Consider the following 16,457-nt stretch of genomic DNA (forward strand, 5'->3'; position numbering starts at 1 on the left):
ATGTCTGTAAGAATGGAAATTTCCAAACATCAGAATTTTATGTTACTTATGCTTATAATCTGCCACCTGTCATAGCCTGACATAGAGGAAAGAGGTTAGTAATTCCAATGGATAGAATAATACCACTGATTGTCTAATTTTTTTTTCTCCAAGAGTCGAAATTAGTTGCCTTCTTTGATCTACACATTTGGTAATACAACTATGAAAATTACTAGTGAAAATTAGTCAAGTGAAGCAGTGTCAAATACGGTTTTGTTTCTCACTGCCCCTTTCACCAAGCACTAGCATATACTACGCCTCAAGGGATGAGTATGTGCCTCCTCTATTTGGTGGTAAACTCTGGTCCCTTTTTATTGTCAGATAAAAGTGACGAGTGTGGTTGGAAATATGCACTTACGTATTTTCTGTGGCTCAACTCATTTTAAAAAGAAGTGAAGATTCTAAGTGACTGGCTTATATACTTTATAAATATTGTATTCAAAACCGTCCTACCAAGAAGAATGAGCCACAAGCAGCCATATTTTCAGACCTTTACCTGCTTGTGGCGAAGGAAGAAATCATTATCTAATCAAATCCACACACATATTTTAAAGGGCTTTGAAGTAGAATACCATGTTGTAAACATAATTGTGGTTAGATCTCGCAAGTTGCCTACCTTTGTTAAACAGAAAGTTTTGTGAGCTCAAAATCAGGTTATATATCTCATTATGTTGTGTTCTCTGTAGTATAATCACCTCTCACCATTTCTAAAGCAAAGCCAGATCATCCTAAAGTAAAACATATCAATGAAAAATATTGAAACTTCTGGATTTAATTTAAGAAAGAGTTCAACTAAAGATGTAGGCACTGTAGGTTTCAAATTGTATTTAGACAAAATATAATTAGTAAGTAAATGAAGGAAAAATTGATATTCTAACCACTCTCTGACTTCAGGTGAGCCACGCATATGTGACATCCATTTTGCAAAGCAAAAACCAAACTATCCTTTCTATCGTCTTCTACAAGAAACTGAAATGTCCTCTTCATCTTTGTCAAGTTCACCTGTGCTCAGTGACTCAATAAATACTTGTCGAAATTGAAAATCCAAAATGATTTCATGTCGCTCATTTAGTGAGAGACGATTTATGTTAAAATGATTTTGACCCACAAAGACATTAAAAATGTAAATGAATAATCAATTGAGCCATTAAATTGGAACCCAGAGAATAAACAGGTCAACTGAGATCAATAAAAGCAGAAGCCTTGTGACTCTGAGTGGGTTTAATACTGCTTGACTCAGGGTTCTTGCTTGTAGTAATTACCACACCATAAAAAGAAGGAAACTTAGTAAACCTGAAGGAAAAGAAAGGATTTAGGTGTGCTTAGCGCCCTACACCAGAATTAAGTACCCATTAAAGAGCACTTTATGGGGATTTGTTTAGGAGTTTGTTAAATAGCCTGAAGCCAGCACAGATGTTGCGGGACCAAATGACCCATTACTCCCATTGAAGTCCATTGAAGCAGCGTGCACATCTCTAAGGACAAAATTCAATTCACTAAATACTTGCAAGCAGAATTCTGTCCTCTAGAAGCTAAAATGTTGAAAGACTCTGGAGAACTCTTAGGAAGAGTAAAGTTTCGTCTTGCCTCATCTCTCTTCTCTTTCCTGGATGTCCTTCCCATTAGTCACCTACTTGTCTCTGATTCCTACATCCAGAGGTGACCCCAAGAAATGAGAAATTGCTGCCAATTGGACATCCCCTTCGATTCATTAGACCCTGGTGGAAGCCTGGCTTCTGTCACTTCACACACAGCAAAAAGAGCTAAGAGGCTACACCTCAATTGCAGTGTGTGGTATATTCAGCAGTTCCTGCCTTCCCAAGGCCAGCCTCAGGGAAATGCGCCCACAGCCATTACCGAAGAAGAGGTATCAGCAAACTTCATCTGTGAAGAGCCAAGTGCTGAGGCTTTATGGCCATGGGGTCTTGGTCAAAACCACTGCACTCTGATAAAGTAGCAAGCAAGCACATGGACACTATGTAAATGAATGGACCTTGTGTGTTCCAGTAAACCTTTATTTGCAAAAATATATGCTGGGTTAGGTTTGGCCTTTTGGCTCTGGTTCACCCTGCTTACAGTCTTCAAAAATAAAGCAATGGAGCTAAAAACTAAAATTGTAATTTTGTACACTTGTGAAGTGGGTTCAGCTCACATCTACAACTCCTTCGTTTTGGCATCTAGGTTTTCATGCTCTTCTTTCACCTCACTTTCCCTCCTGGCTTCCTCATCGATACTTGTCAGTCATTTTTCTCATTACCTCTGCCATTTGTCAGGTAACAAACAAATGCCATTTGTCTGGTTCATGGACGAACCAATTTTCAAAGAGGTGTTGGGGGAACCAATACCTTTCCTCACCCATCCTAACGATCACAACTGACACTCGTATAACAAAAGACAGGTTAGCAAGAGAAAATCATAGCAAATTTGTTTAATCAAAGTTTTACATGATTCAGTAGGCTTCAGAAATGAAGATCACAGACCTAGGGGAAACTGTCTGTTTTGATGCTTAGATTCAATGAAGAATGAGCAAAATGTAGAAATATGATTGGATAAAATGTTAGAATCTAGTAGTAACAGGCTGAGGGGGGAAGCCCAACAAGACTTGTCTGTGCATTCTTCTTAGCCTCACTGTGGAGTATTCCCTCCTCCTGCATATGGGGCAGGATCCCTGTGAAATAAGAGTCTTCAAGGGAAAAGGGAATGGTCTTTCAGATTCTGTAGCTTGCTTTGGGGGAGAGGAGTTCTAGTTTCTGTGCTCCACTCGGAGAAGGAAAATTCTACTTTCTATGTCTCACTTCAAGGGATTAACAGGGACAGGATATGAGAGGTCAGGAGAAGGTCAGAAAGACCTTGTTTCTGAGACCTTTGCAGTCTTTTTCAGTTCAAAGCACTCAGCATGCCAAGGCGTCATATTTTGTGGTATCATGTTCTGAGCCCCAACAGTGCTAATGGCTAAGAATGACTTAAAATGTTGTTTCTTAACTTAAAACTGATCACAGCACATTTTAAGTTCGGCTCTCTTAAAAGACAACAAAAGCATCGAATATTGCATGCCAGAGAGTCTGGGATTTCAAAGTGTTTTCTTATGCTTGATTAGGCGATTACCTACATAGTCGGCAGAGAGGGCTAAATCCAAACAAGCAAGTGCTAATTCAAATTTCAGCGGCAAAACATGAAAAAAAATACCCATTCCGCTTAGCTTTTTTTTTGTGAATGACTTAGAAAAACCTACTTTATAGTTTTGCCTGTCTCTCTTCTCTACTCTAACTTGTCCTTAACTAAACTGGACCAATGTTTATATTCAGTTGGTTCACGTGATATTTTCTGAAATCCTTGAGAAAATAGTCAAGACAGCACGTATCTGCATACCCTGTACTGTGGCTGCTCTTTCCTGAGATCCAAATGGCTTCTGCAATCCACTGTTTGAAAGTTTTATTTTTATATAGTTATACAAAGAAGATTACTTTCTTTAGAAAATGTTAAAATTAAAAGTGTAAGGACATAAACAAAAACATCCAGAAAAACTATCACAGATAATGTCTTAGTGTATATTCTTCTAGATATAAGATGCGCAGGCAGGAAGACAGACAAGCAGATAAACACATAGGCAGATAGATACATAGATACATAGATAGTAGATAGGGAGATAATAGATCATGATAGGTAGATGATGGACAGATAGATATTAATAGGTGATAGGTAGATGATAGACGATAGATAAGTAGATAAATGATGAATGGTAGGTAAATAAATGATAGAGAGAGACAGATGATAGAAAATAGATCATGATAGGTAGATATTAGGTTGGTGCAAAAGTAATTGTGTTTTGCTATTTAATGGCCAAAACCACAGTTACTTTTGCCCCAACCTAATAGCTGATAGGTAAATGATATATTAGATAGATATAAATAGGTTTATGATAGATTAGATAGATGATAGGTAGATGATCAATTAGATCGATAATAAATAGATAAGTAAATAATGAATGGTAGATGGATAGATAGATGAACAGATAGATAGATAGATAGATAGATAGATAGATAGATAGACAAATAGATAGGATGTGATACCTTCCCTTGTTTCATTGACGTTTACTGCCAGGCGTTATCCTAAGTACTGAGGATAAACCACACACAAAAATATCTCCAACTTCATGGAATCCATGGACTATTTCTCTAACGAACAAATTATATACTAAATATTTAGTGTGATAGATAGTAGTACATGTTATGAAGAAAAATAAAGCAGCAAATGACATTTGGGAGACTGGCAGTAGAAGTGGGGGATGCAATTTTATGTAAGAATACCCCGGAAGTTCTCTAGAAAATAACATTTGAGTAAAAATTAAAAGAGGATAAAAAAATAAATCACATAGATACCTAGGGGAGAGCATTTCAGACATCAGGCAGAGGGGACAGCCAGTGCAAAGGCCCTGCCAAAAGAACTCTCTCCTGACAGCACTGGGCTGAACCCCACCATTAAGTTTTTCATATCATGGAGGATTTGCATATATAAATAGCTAAAAGGACAATGTGTAATAATTTCAACTCTTATTTTAGATTAAAGGATACATATGCAGATTTGTTGTGTGGGTATATTGCATGATGTCGAGGTTTGGAGTATGAATGATCCTGTCACCCACGTAGTGAGTGAGCACAGGTAGTTACCAATAGATAGTTTTTCAGCCCCTGCCTGCCTCCCTCTCTCCCTCCTCTAGCAGTCCCCAGTGTCTGTTGTTCCCATCTTTACATCCATGTGTACCCAATGTTTAGCTTTCACTTATAAGATCAAGTGGTATTTGTTTTTCTGTTCCTGTGTTAATTCAGTTAGGATAATGGCCTCCAGCTGCAGCCATGTTGCTGCAAAGGACATGAGCTTATACTTTTTTATGGCAACATAGTATTCCGTCGTGTATATGTACCACATTCTCCTTATCCAATCCACCATGGATGGGCATCTAGGTTGATTCCATGCCTTTACTATTGTGAATAATGCAGTAATGAAATATGAGTGTGTGCATTTTTGGGGGGAGAATTATTTTCTTTCAGATGTATACGCAGTAATGAGATTCCTGGGCCAAATGGCAGTTCTGTTTTAAGTTCCTTGAGAAATCTCCAAACTGCTTCCCACAGTGGCTGAACTAGTTTAAAGTCCCACCAACAGTATATAAGTGTTCCCTTTTCACCACAGTCTCTCCAACACCTGTTGTCTTTTAACTGTTTAATAATAGCCGCTGTGACTGGTGTGAGATGGTGTTTCGCTGTGGTTTTTATTTGCGCTTCTCTGATGATCTGTGATGATGAGCACTTTTTCATATGTTCATTGACTGCTTGTGTGTCTTCTTTTGAAAAGTGTCTGTCTTTTGCCCACTTTTTAATGGGGTTATTTGTTTTCGTTTGTTGATTTAAGTTCTTTAGAAATTATGAATATGAGAGCTTTGTTGGATGCATAGTTTGCACACATTTTCTACCATTTTGTAGGTTGTCTGATTACTCTGTTGGTGATTTCTCTTGCTGTGCAGAAGCTCTTTAGTTTAATTAAGTCCCACTTGTCAATGTTTGTTTTTGTTGCAATTTCTCTTGAGAACTTAGTCATGACTTCTTTGCCAAAGACAATGTACAGAACAGTATGCCTTAGGTTTTCTTCTAGGATTTTTGTAGTTTGAGGTCTTACATTTAAATCTTTAATCCATCTTGAGTTAATTGTTGTATATGGTGAAAGAAAAGGGTCCTGCTTTATTCTTCTACATACGGCTCACAAGTTATCCCAGTATTATGTATTGAATAGGGAGAAGGATAATATCTTGAATTCTTATTATAGACACCCTTAAGCTAAATATTTAGACAAAAAATATGCAAGCAAAAGAAGAAACAGGGTGCTTTAAGTAGGAATTTTCCTGTTCCAAAATTAACCTGTGGATAGGCCTGCCTCCCAAAATTCACAACGATGCCAGGCCTTACTTCATTATAAGTATGTGGACATTAAGAATATTCATTTACAGAATACATGAGTAAGGCTAAAGTAACTAAAATGTTTAGACTGCAAAGGAAAAAAATAAGGACATAGAAGTTAATGGTACTGTCGATAGATACCTAAAGGGTCATGAAATAAGAGGCTTTAGCTAGTCCTCTGTGCTTTCAGACAAAGTAAGTGAAAGATTGAGGAAAGTAGCTTTTTAGCATCACTGAAAGAATAAACTTTAAATCACTGTATCTCTCAGGGAATGAAATGCATCTCTTCCAAAAATATTTAACAGCCTGACCTGGAAGAATTCAAGCCCAGGCTTGGGACATTCTGTCATAGGTAGGTCCCGATAAGGATTCCTGCAGTACCCAAGAGGTTACCCTGGAAGGCACCTAAAGTCATTCCCAACTTTGGATAAATTGCTTTTCTAAAACTCTAGTTGCCAGTGCACTGTCCCATAGTGATGCCATCCTGGTAGATATGTGTTTCTTCGCCTTTGCTAATGCTGTCAGATTCTGTCATTCCACAAATATTTATTGGACACCAATAAATATTGGTACCAGGCATTGTTCTAAGCACATGGAATACATTCGTGAATAAAACAGACAGAACCCATTAACTTCAAGGAACTTAGGTTCTATGGGAATAATAAACCATCTTTTCATCCTATATAAAGTGATTATAATTGTTGAACGGTGGTGACTGCTGTGGAAGAAAGAAAAAGTAGAGCAGATTGAAGGGAATCTGGAAGCCAGACATGTGGTTTGCAGAATTAAAGGTCATGTCACATTGCACAGATGAGGTTTGAGCAAAGGCTGCAAGGAGCTGAGGAAGTGAACCACATACTGTGATAGAGAAGATGGTTATAGGCAGAGAGAACAGCTAAGGTTAGAGTATGCCTCATATGTCAGCACTACCCTTGGGTCTGTATGACACTTATTTTGATTTAAGGAACTCAGTGACCTAAGAACTTGGGACATCTCAGGTTGCCTCAGAGATTAGCCTGTTTAACAGGGAAGATAGCAAGCATATTTCCTCCTACAGCAAACTCCTCTGAAATATCAAAGCTAGGCCCAGTGTTTCAATGCAATCAACTGTCAAGAAAAACACTTTGTATTCCTTAGACACAAGACAAATGCCATATATTAAGTTTATTTTTAAATGGAGGATAAAAACAGGAAGACCGTGCTCCAGTCTGAGAAAATATTGATGCCATGGTATTGGTGTGGCAGGCTATGGTTTAATTCATACCTGTAGGTTAAAGAATCAAAATGAACTCTGATAATAATAATAACAATAATATCCTGAGGAAGTAGAGGTTAAGAAAGAAAGAAGTGAGAAATAAAAGACGAATCTTTTTGTCCTGAGCCAAAGGATGGAGTTGTCATTACCTGAAGTAGAGGTTATAGGTAGAACTAGTTTAAGGAAATAAGAATGATATCAGAAAATGAGCCATTAATATGTTAAGTTTGAGTTTCAGATATCTATTGGACAACCAAATGAAGGTAAGAATAGGCAGTTAATATGTGAGTCTAGGGTCTAGAAAATGGGAATGGGCTAAAGACCCAAACTTGAGGGTCCTCAGCCTATGGATAGGACTGGATGAGTACATGAAGAAAATGAGCACCAGATGGATGCCTCCAGAATTGAATTTATAACACATCACCCTTGAAAAGTTTATCTTTGTTCCTTAAGTCATTTTTCTCAATCTATCACAGCCATGAGATTTCTAAAATGCAGCCTGTAATGAAGAATGTGTTATTAGTCATCACTCCAAATAAAGTCTCCAAGCTTTACAGTAAGGATTAATTTGAAATGAAATTAGCATCCCTAACAAGGGCAGTGATTTAAAAAAAAAAAACAATAAACCCAGGAGAAAACATACACGAAATGAAAATCACGAAAACAACAATAACCACATTCTTGAGTGCTGACTATGTACACAGTTCTAAATAGATGATTCACTCATTTAATTGTGCCCAACCGGCCTGTCAATAAGTAAAATATCTGCTCTTATGGCTGTATTTAAGTACTGACTTAGTTTTTAAAACTGTATCTATCATGTTTCCTTCCATTTTCCCATAGAAAACAGAAATAATATACTCTCCAGAACCAAGAATCTTGACAGAAGCTCAAAGTTTGAACTCAAAGAAAATCAACATTTTGGCATGAGTACTCAAGCTAAAATGCAAGATATGCTATACACAGTCAGTGCCAAATAAGTGATTCTTTCACCTTCTGCCATCACCACTCACCCCTCTGTGCCATTACGGCCACCTGTGATAGCCAAAACTCTTCTTCTGCTACGTGCTCTCCCACCATTCCCCTTGAAATAGCCCAAGGATGGAACATTGTTTACACACAATACCAAAAAAACGAACAAACAAAAAATTATAGTTTCTTTTTTTCCCTGTACTCACTGTTTTCTACCCTTCATATCTACCACCTCACTTCTTTGACCAGAACCCTACTCAAATATTCAGAACTCTTTCCAGAAAATCAATCTTTACATATTGCAGGACAGGCATATTATTTTTATCTACTGCTGAAACTTAATTCTTAACAGAACTCAGCACCAACATATACTGGTGGAGCTGAGTGCAATATACTTTCTCGAATACTTAGACTAGATTCTGCTATAAGGTCCTTTGTAACCAAGGTACACAATTTTTCTTTTGGGAAAACTCGCTCTTGTCTTTTTTGTTGCACTTCTGAGAAACCCTATGAATGAAGGTCTGCACTTTAAAAGTATTGCATTTCTCCAGGTAATTCATTTTTTAGTTTTGATTTTTCCTCTGCTCTGGATGATGCACAGATTCCCTTAAGGATCCTATTAGATTTGGGTATATTAATATACCCACAGGTTTATGAAATGCCATTTTATATATTTCCAAGCTCAAGTAGAGAAGAAATTACATTTAAAATGTGCAACCTGATCTTTGGGTTCCAGTGGTTTGTTACATTTATTTTTACAGCATCAAACACACTGCTGTGGTTTCACAAACAGGGAACTGGATTAAGACTCAAGAAAACCCAGGTACTTTTCTTTTGAACGGAGACTTATTAAAGACAGCTAAAGCTAAGCAGAAATGGATTGGACTGTGGTGTAAGGTAGAGAATTTCTCACGCTGGGACGTGTTCAGCAGTGCCTGTGTAGAGGGGACTCATGCATCAAGTAGGGTTTTGACCTGAAGGTCTCTTCCAATTCCTGGCATTTGTGACCCATTTTCAGGGCCGATCCAAATAATTAACCTTACCATGCCTCACTTTCCTCACTGTAAAATAGCACTGACATCTATTCACCTCAGACGTATATTTTAAGGTTTATTTCGCTATTTATAAGGCACGTAGCCAACTTCATAAAAAGGGGCAATCTAAATAGCAAAGTTTGTTATTACTTAAAAGGAAGGCATGGGAAATTTTAAATGCTCACTGGAAATAGCAGAGGGTTTTTTCTTCCTCCTCCATATGCTCCACCTGTTGCCTGAGTCACGCGATATGCATGCAAATCAGCATTTTTTTTCTGTGTCACATCTGAGTGCACCGAGTAGACAGCGGCCAAAGCAAGTGTTTAGAATTGGCCATTTGGATATTTTTGAAAGTTGTATCTATATGCAGAGCTTAGCTCACATTCATGTGGCAAAAAAAAAAAACAGCCTTCTTTCTCTAAAGCGTTTATTCATCCAAAGTTGCATTTCCAATTTCATTCTTGGGGATAGAAGCAGAAGAGGCTCTTATGATATTATTTTTTATCAGTATGATTTGTCTTTTTATTTAGAAAGATTTGAACTTAGTGAAAAGTTGCTGGACATGTACAATAAACTCCTGTACACCCTTCACCTAGATTCATCACTTATCATTTGGCCACATTTGCTATAATGCTCTATCATTTTCTTAATATAGAAATACCTACAACAATAAAAATAATACTAAGAAGCAGCATTGTTGAACCATTTGAAAGTAAGCTGCAGACATCCTGATTTTTTTCTGCATAAATACATTCGCATGAATTTCCTAGGAAGGACCTTCTTCGTTATAACCACACTACAATGATCAAGTACAGGAAAGTTAAAAATAACATAATAATGTTATCTAAATATATAGAAATATATATTTGCTAATGTTATTATTAGCAAATAACATATATTTGCTAATTGTCACAGGATCATTCATGGCATTCAGTTGTCAAATCCCTTTCGTCTCATTCGATTCAGACAATTCAGCTTTCTTTTGCCATATATGACATTGACATTTTTAAAGATTCCAAGTCAGTTTTATTGTAGAATATCCCTCTGTTGGGTTTGTCTGGCTCTCTCTTATCTACGTTTTATTTTTAAATTTCCATCATCTCGGTGGGTCAGGAAAAAATTCACATTATCAGCATGACATGCACCTTTACTGTTCGCTGCAACTGGAGTGCTGGCAGGGTTGGGTCACTCCATCAGGGCAGCATCCAAACACAGGAGGATTGGCAGAGCTAGGTGTTGTGCCTAAATTGATGTCCTTCCCCTGAAGTAATTATTTGTTTAGCAAATAATTTTTAACAATTCATTACAAAGAAAAGTAAATGATTGATGGATTGTTGCAAAATGCAAATATAAGGGAAAGCTTTCTCTAAATTTTGTCTACTGTGCCTTTTGAATTGTAAATTCTCCATCATTTGCTAATGAAAGCAGAAAGGCTTTTCTGAAACAAACAATTGCTTCAGGAAGAGAAATGTAAAACTCACTCTTCCTTGTTCATTGTTCTCTAGTTTTGGTCTCTAATCTTTAAATCTGCTGATCCTCCCCCTTTCTGAGGCCAATTTGCCTATACACTGGCAAAAGGAGAAAAGTAGGAGTTTAACAGTGAGTTTTTTGTAAAAGATAAATTTATTCCAATTAGAAACTAGTCTTTTGGACTGAGATGTTCTCCTTTTTCCTCTATTGGTATTAAAACATACTTTCTTTTACGAAACAATTGTAAAAGTTAATGTTCACATTTGGGGGTGGTGTTGATTAATGGCCTAGTGTGCCAAATGAGGATTTAATATTGTGTGCTGGTCTAAAATGTTCTTTTTGTTTACTTATACAGCTATTTATAAATATAGTTAATCAGTCAGTTCATTAGTTTTTCATTCAGCCAGTTGACAAGAAATCCAAAAGTTGGGAGGGGCCAAAGATTTGGAGGAAAGAGCCCTAGATTTGGTATCAGAAGGTAGATTTGGCCTTAATCCCTGGTTCTGTCAGTTATTGCCTATATAACCTTGAGCAAGTTGCTCCAGCCTTCAGCAGCCCTAGGTCATAATCTGTAAAGGTAAGGGGTAATTGATGCCCCATCTACCTGAAGACAGCTGATGGAATAAAATTCTCCTACAGGCTGTGAGGACTTTGAAGCAGGTTGTGTCGTCTTACACCCCCAGAGCTTAACCTGAAGCTTGGCATCTAATGAGCATCCAGCAAATGTTTTCCCATAAAAATAAATGAAAGGAGTGAGAAAATGTATGTCAACTTTAAATCCCATAAATATATAAGGCATCGTGATGGAAAGATGTGGCATTCTATTCAACAAAGAACAAGAGAGCAGTTCATTGCAGCACACAAAATGCGCTTTTTAAATGTTTTTTCCCATGTTATTTAGAGACCACATTAAACCATCTGTTATAGTCATGCTCATGAAAAATAAAAATAAAAATAAAACAATGTGATTGCAAAGCAGGTGGGTGACAAGAGAAAACAGGAGAGAAACTCAGGCAGCCTGGGGTCTCTATTTTTTTTCCCATCTCATCAAAAAGTCCTAAGCCCTACACTGTATCTGTTCCCTCAGCACCAACAACTTGTATTTATAAGACAGGATGGTGATGTCAAAAGATTCAGTGTTGGATTCACATACAGCAGTTTTAATCCAAGATTCTTTTTAACTATCTTTGTAAGTTACTTAACTATTCTGGGCCCTGAATTACTCATTTAAATAAAAGTAATAATGGTTACATCCTAGGATTAGTTCAAAGATTAACACATATTACAAATAACAAATATATGATTCCACATTCTATATGTTTAAAAATGAAATTTTCATTTAAAAATGAAAATTTTTAATGCTCCTCAGTAGATCAGGACATGTGACTCTGGAAGTGAGACGACAAACGACTGATTATCAGGACCTGAGGGCCTTCAACCACACTGACCGATTTGAAAAGGAGCAAGAATCAAGGAAGCCTATTATTCTAGCAATTCAATTTTTGTGTAAAAAGAGAAAAGGTTGATTTATTAGCCCATTTTCACACTGCTATGAAGAACTACCTGAGACTGAGTACTTTATAAAGAAAAGAGATTTAATTGTTTCATACTACCACGTGGCTGGGGAGGGCTCAGGAAACTTACAATCAAGGCAGAAGGGGAAGTGGAGGCAAGAAACATCATGCATGGTGGCAGAAAAGAGAGAGAGAGTGAGGGGGGAAGTACCACACTTTTAGACCATCAGATCTCCTGAGAAGTCACATACCATCATGAGAAACAGCATGGGGGAGATCCACCCCCATGATCCAATCACCTCCCACCAAGTTCCTCCCCTGACACATTGGGATTGAAATTGGGGGGAGATTTGAGTGAGGACACAGAGCCAAGTCATATCAGACAACAAGCACTAAATCTACATAAGGTTCTATAGCAACCACCCTTTCATTCTATCACCCCTACACATTTAACTCTGAAGTTCAATATCATGATAAATTTACTGTGTATCAGAATCTAACCTAACGATAATGGTAGAGAAACTTTTCCTCATTTGAACCACACACACAAAAAACAATATATGTTCTAGTTAAAAAAAAAAAAGTAGCTACATAAATAAAGCAAGAAAAAGAAAAATGCCTCAAGTTTGGCAGTAGCTGGAATCCATGCTGAATCTTGCACAGAGCATACCACAATTTTCACTGAATACTCATGAAGCTTAATATTCCCTATTGATTATCTAAAGCTAACAAATCCAGAAGGCACAGAACTTCATACCAAAAAAGAAAATCTCAATTTTTCAGACTGATGGAAGTCCTTGAGTGAGAACCAACGTTATGCAGTGCAGTGAACACCTGCTAACATTGGGGGAAATAAGATGGAGGCTTTTACACAGCAGCCTTTCTTGTCTTGGAAAGTGCTTATATTAGGAAATGGTGCAGAGCAGTAGCTCCACACCTGTGGTAAATCAAACATTCTCCATCAAGTTAGTTAGACATATATGTTTTGTTGCAATAACCAATAGAGAATGTTTTTTAAAATCTGTTTCTGCTTTTATGATCATAATTTCTAAAAATTCCATGGCCTTTTTAAAAAATTAAGTAGGATTTTCCAATTTATATTCAAATATATTAGCAAGAAAATGTAATGAGCCATTTACAGATAGTTTATATGGCAGGAACTGAAAGATTATATAAAACAACCCAACTAATTAGCTGATGAAGAGTATGTTACATACAAATACTTAAGGAAAGACATAGAGAAGTTTACAGCCAAGAGAAATCTTTGCATTCTATTGGCTCTGTAAGTAAGCAGATGTGATCTATTTCATCAAACACTTTTGGAAACTTCAACCTACTTTTTGTTTACTAAGTTTTGCAGTTGCAGGCTTGATTTGTTAAAAATTTGAGGTATGCGCTGAAAGCTGAAAGGACAATTGCATTCTAAATAAATTTAAAATGCTCCTAGGAAAATTATGCTTCCAAGCCATACACACCCAAAAGGGAAAATAGTATAATCCACCACAGAAAGACGAATGACAAATGGAAGAGGAGTGTAACCTTTAGGAAGGTGACCACTGGGTACACTTTGGAGTTGAAACGAGTTTAACTATAAACAGCAATAAACAATACTATCGACAGAACAGTCTCTGTTGCATGATTGGATGTCATTTTCCAGGTCTAATTCGTCTACAAGAGCTCATCAAAGCTCCCTCCAGATATAATATTAAAATCAAAATCCGCCAGCTGCCTTCTGGGAATAAAGATGCCAAGCCTTTACTCAAGGAGATGAAGAAAGGCAAGGAGTTCTATGTGATATTTGATTGTTCACATGAAACAGCCGCTGAAATCCTTAAGCAGGTAAGAGGGCTAGGGAGGAGGTGGAAGTGTGGGAGAAATGTCATTTTCTATTTTTCAAAAATGCCGTCTAGCTTTCACTTAATGCAGCATGATAAAACTGCAGCAGTCCCGTTTAGGCTAAAGATTATAATTTTCAGAACCTTTTAAAGAGGCAGGGGGCTCAGAGGTTCATGGGGCTTCATCAAAGCTGCATGTGAGTGGTTAGTTGTAAATGTCTGTTCCTATGGGTGGGCCATGTGATATGTGACTCCTACCAGCAGAAGATGAGAGAAGGACATCATTTCAAGGTGATTAAACATCTCTCTCTCTCTCTCTCTCTCTCTCTCTCTCTCTCTCTCTCTCTCAAGTCTCTTGAAAATATTATGCCAGGTTTCATTTACACAATGCCTGACTTGTCCTAAATACATCTTCCTCGTGGCACGACCTCTTTTGTCAAACATGCAGGATCATAAACACAGTAAAAAGGCATGCAGAGACAGTTACAGAAAACATGCCTCTTTCTTCTAATTTGTTGTAGACAATAAACTGCTATGCATTAATCTCTACAGATAATGTGAGTGGAAATACTTGGTAAATTGTGAAATCCTTTATCAATGAAGACATTAGTAATGTTCAGAATAATAACAATAGAATAACAATTTCTGAGCACTTGGTCTTACACTTAAGAAAGTAAATTCAGAATTAGAAAAAAAAAAAAGTACACGTAGACTAGTGCTTCTCACCCCAGAGTGATTTTGCGTCCTGGAAACTTATGGCAATGAATGAAGACATTTTGGGGTGTCATGTTTGAAACAGGGCACTCTACTGGCAATTAGTGAGTACTGCTAAACATCTTGTAATACACATCTGGAAAGGCTAGCAAGATGTTTAAAATAGAAGCATTAATAAAAGATCAGATGATTGAACTTGGGAGAAAGAAAAAATAGCCAGGCTGTATTTATGTGGTCTGCTGGCCATCTCTTTATATCTAAGTCATTACTGTGGCATAGGCAATGTTTTTTATCTAAAATAACACAAACTGTTTTTGCACCCCTTTGTTTAAAAGGTCTGTTATTGATAGTTAAGGGCTAGTCATTTCATAAGTAGATAAACCCCTCTGCATGAATGCAGAACTGTGGATTCTTGAATCACTAGGAAGAGCTCTCTTCAAATAATCATGTGGCCTGACTTTCTGGTGCTCCATCTCACACTTGCAGAGCATCTCCATGCAGCCATTGAGTTCAGAATTGAATTTTTAATTGCACTGAACATCGACGGTCAAAAATGTTGACCAAATGTTTCTATTATCTGTTAGATTATTAGAGTAAAAAAAAAATCTACTTAAAGTTGGAGTTGGGAGGCTGAGGCAGGTGGATCACCTGAGGTCAGGAATTCAAGACCAGGTTGGTCAACATGGCAAAACACCATCTCTACTAAAAATACCAAAAAAAAAAAAAAAAAAATTAGCCAGTTGTGGTGGCAGGCACCTGTAATCCCAGCTACTTGGGAGGGTGAAGTAGAAGAATCGCTTATAGCTGGGAGGTGGAGTTTGCAATCAACCAAAAAAGCACCCCTGCACTCCAGCCTGGGCGACAGAACGAGACACCATTCCATAAAGTTAATTAAATAAATAGTAAAGTTGGGAACATAAAATTTCATTTGAAAGCAATCACAGACATCACCATATCTAATTCTCACACTTTGCAAGATATAAAATGGCATTGCCAGAGTCATACATCCAGTGGTTTCACCACCATGAGACGCTGTCACTCCTGTTAGGCAGAAGAGTATCTGTTATTTAATTCTGTGCTATAGTTATATTAACAAATCTTTAGATATTAGAATTATCTCTCAATAAAGCAAGCAAGCAAGTTGCACTAGTGTCAACAACTGAAGAACTTTAAAGGTAAATAAATGCAATCAGTAGTCCTTTATGGTAAAGCTTCATTTAAGAATTTTAATACAGTTCATTAAAGGGCATAATGAAGTGTGTGGGTCAGAACTGAGAAAAGCACCCAGATTTATGTGTAACCCTCAAAAGGCAAAGAAGCATCCCTTCCCAGGAGCCTGTTGTAACAGAGACTGAGGACTTCTGTTACATTTAAGAGACTGATTTGCTGATGAGACTTCTCTTTGCCAGATACCCATTTTTCTCACATAACTGGCCACATTTCTCCCAAGGGCAGGTCTGGAATAGACAAGAACAGTGTACAGTGGAGGTAGGGAAGGGCTGCTAGACTTTCTCTTCTATTTCACTAAATTTGGACTTGAAGTTCCTTTGATAGAAGTGGCTCTTTCTGGGCTGGATATGGTGGCTCATGCCTATGATCCCAGCACTTTGGGAGGCTGAGGTGGGTGGATCACGAGGTCAAGAGATCAAGACCATTCTGGTCAACATGGTGAA

The 16,457-nt window shown here is 37.4% G+C and overlaps 1 protein-coding gene across 11 annotated transcripts in view; it reads left to right on the top strand.

The window, feature by feature from the left end:
* Window positions 1–16,457, top strand: part of GRIK1 (glutamate ionotropic receptor kainate type subunit 1) — a 376,605-nt gene that overhangs the window by 228,491 nt on the left and 131,657 nt on the right. For all 11 annotated transcript variants that reach the window (XM_074389366.1, XM_074389363.1, XM_074389365.1 and 8 more), the window contains one exon: window positions 13,893–14,074. In XM_074389366.1, the coding sequence (XP_074245467.1) occupies window positions 13,893–14,074 (182 nt within the window). The remainder of the gene's footprint in view (window positions 1–13,892; window positions 14,075–16,457) is intronic.

This window comes from Saimiri boliviensis, chromosome 18 (genome assembly GCF_048565385.1).
Source record: "Saimiri boliviensis isolate mSaiBol1 chromosome 18, mSaiBol1.pri, whole genome shotgun sequence".
Taxonomy (NCBI): Eukaryota; Metazoa; Chordata; class Mammalia; order Primates; family Cebidae; genus Saimiri; species Saimiri boliviensis.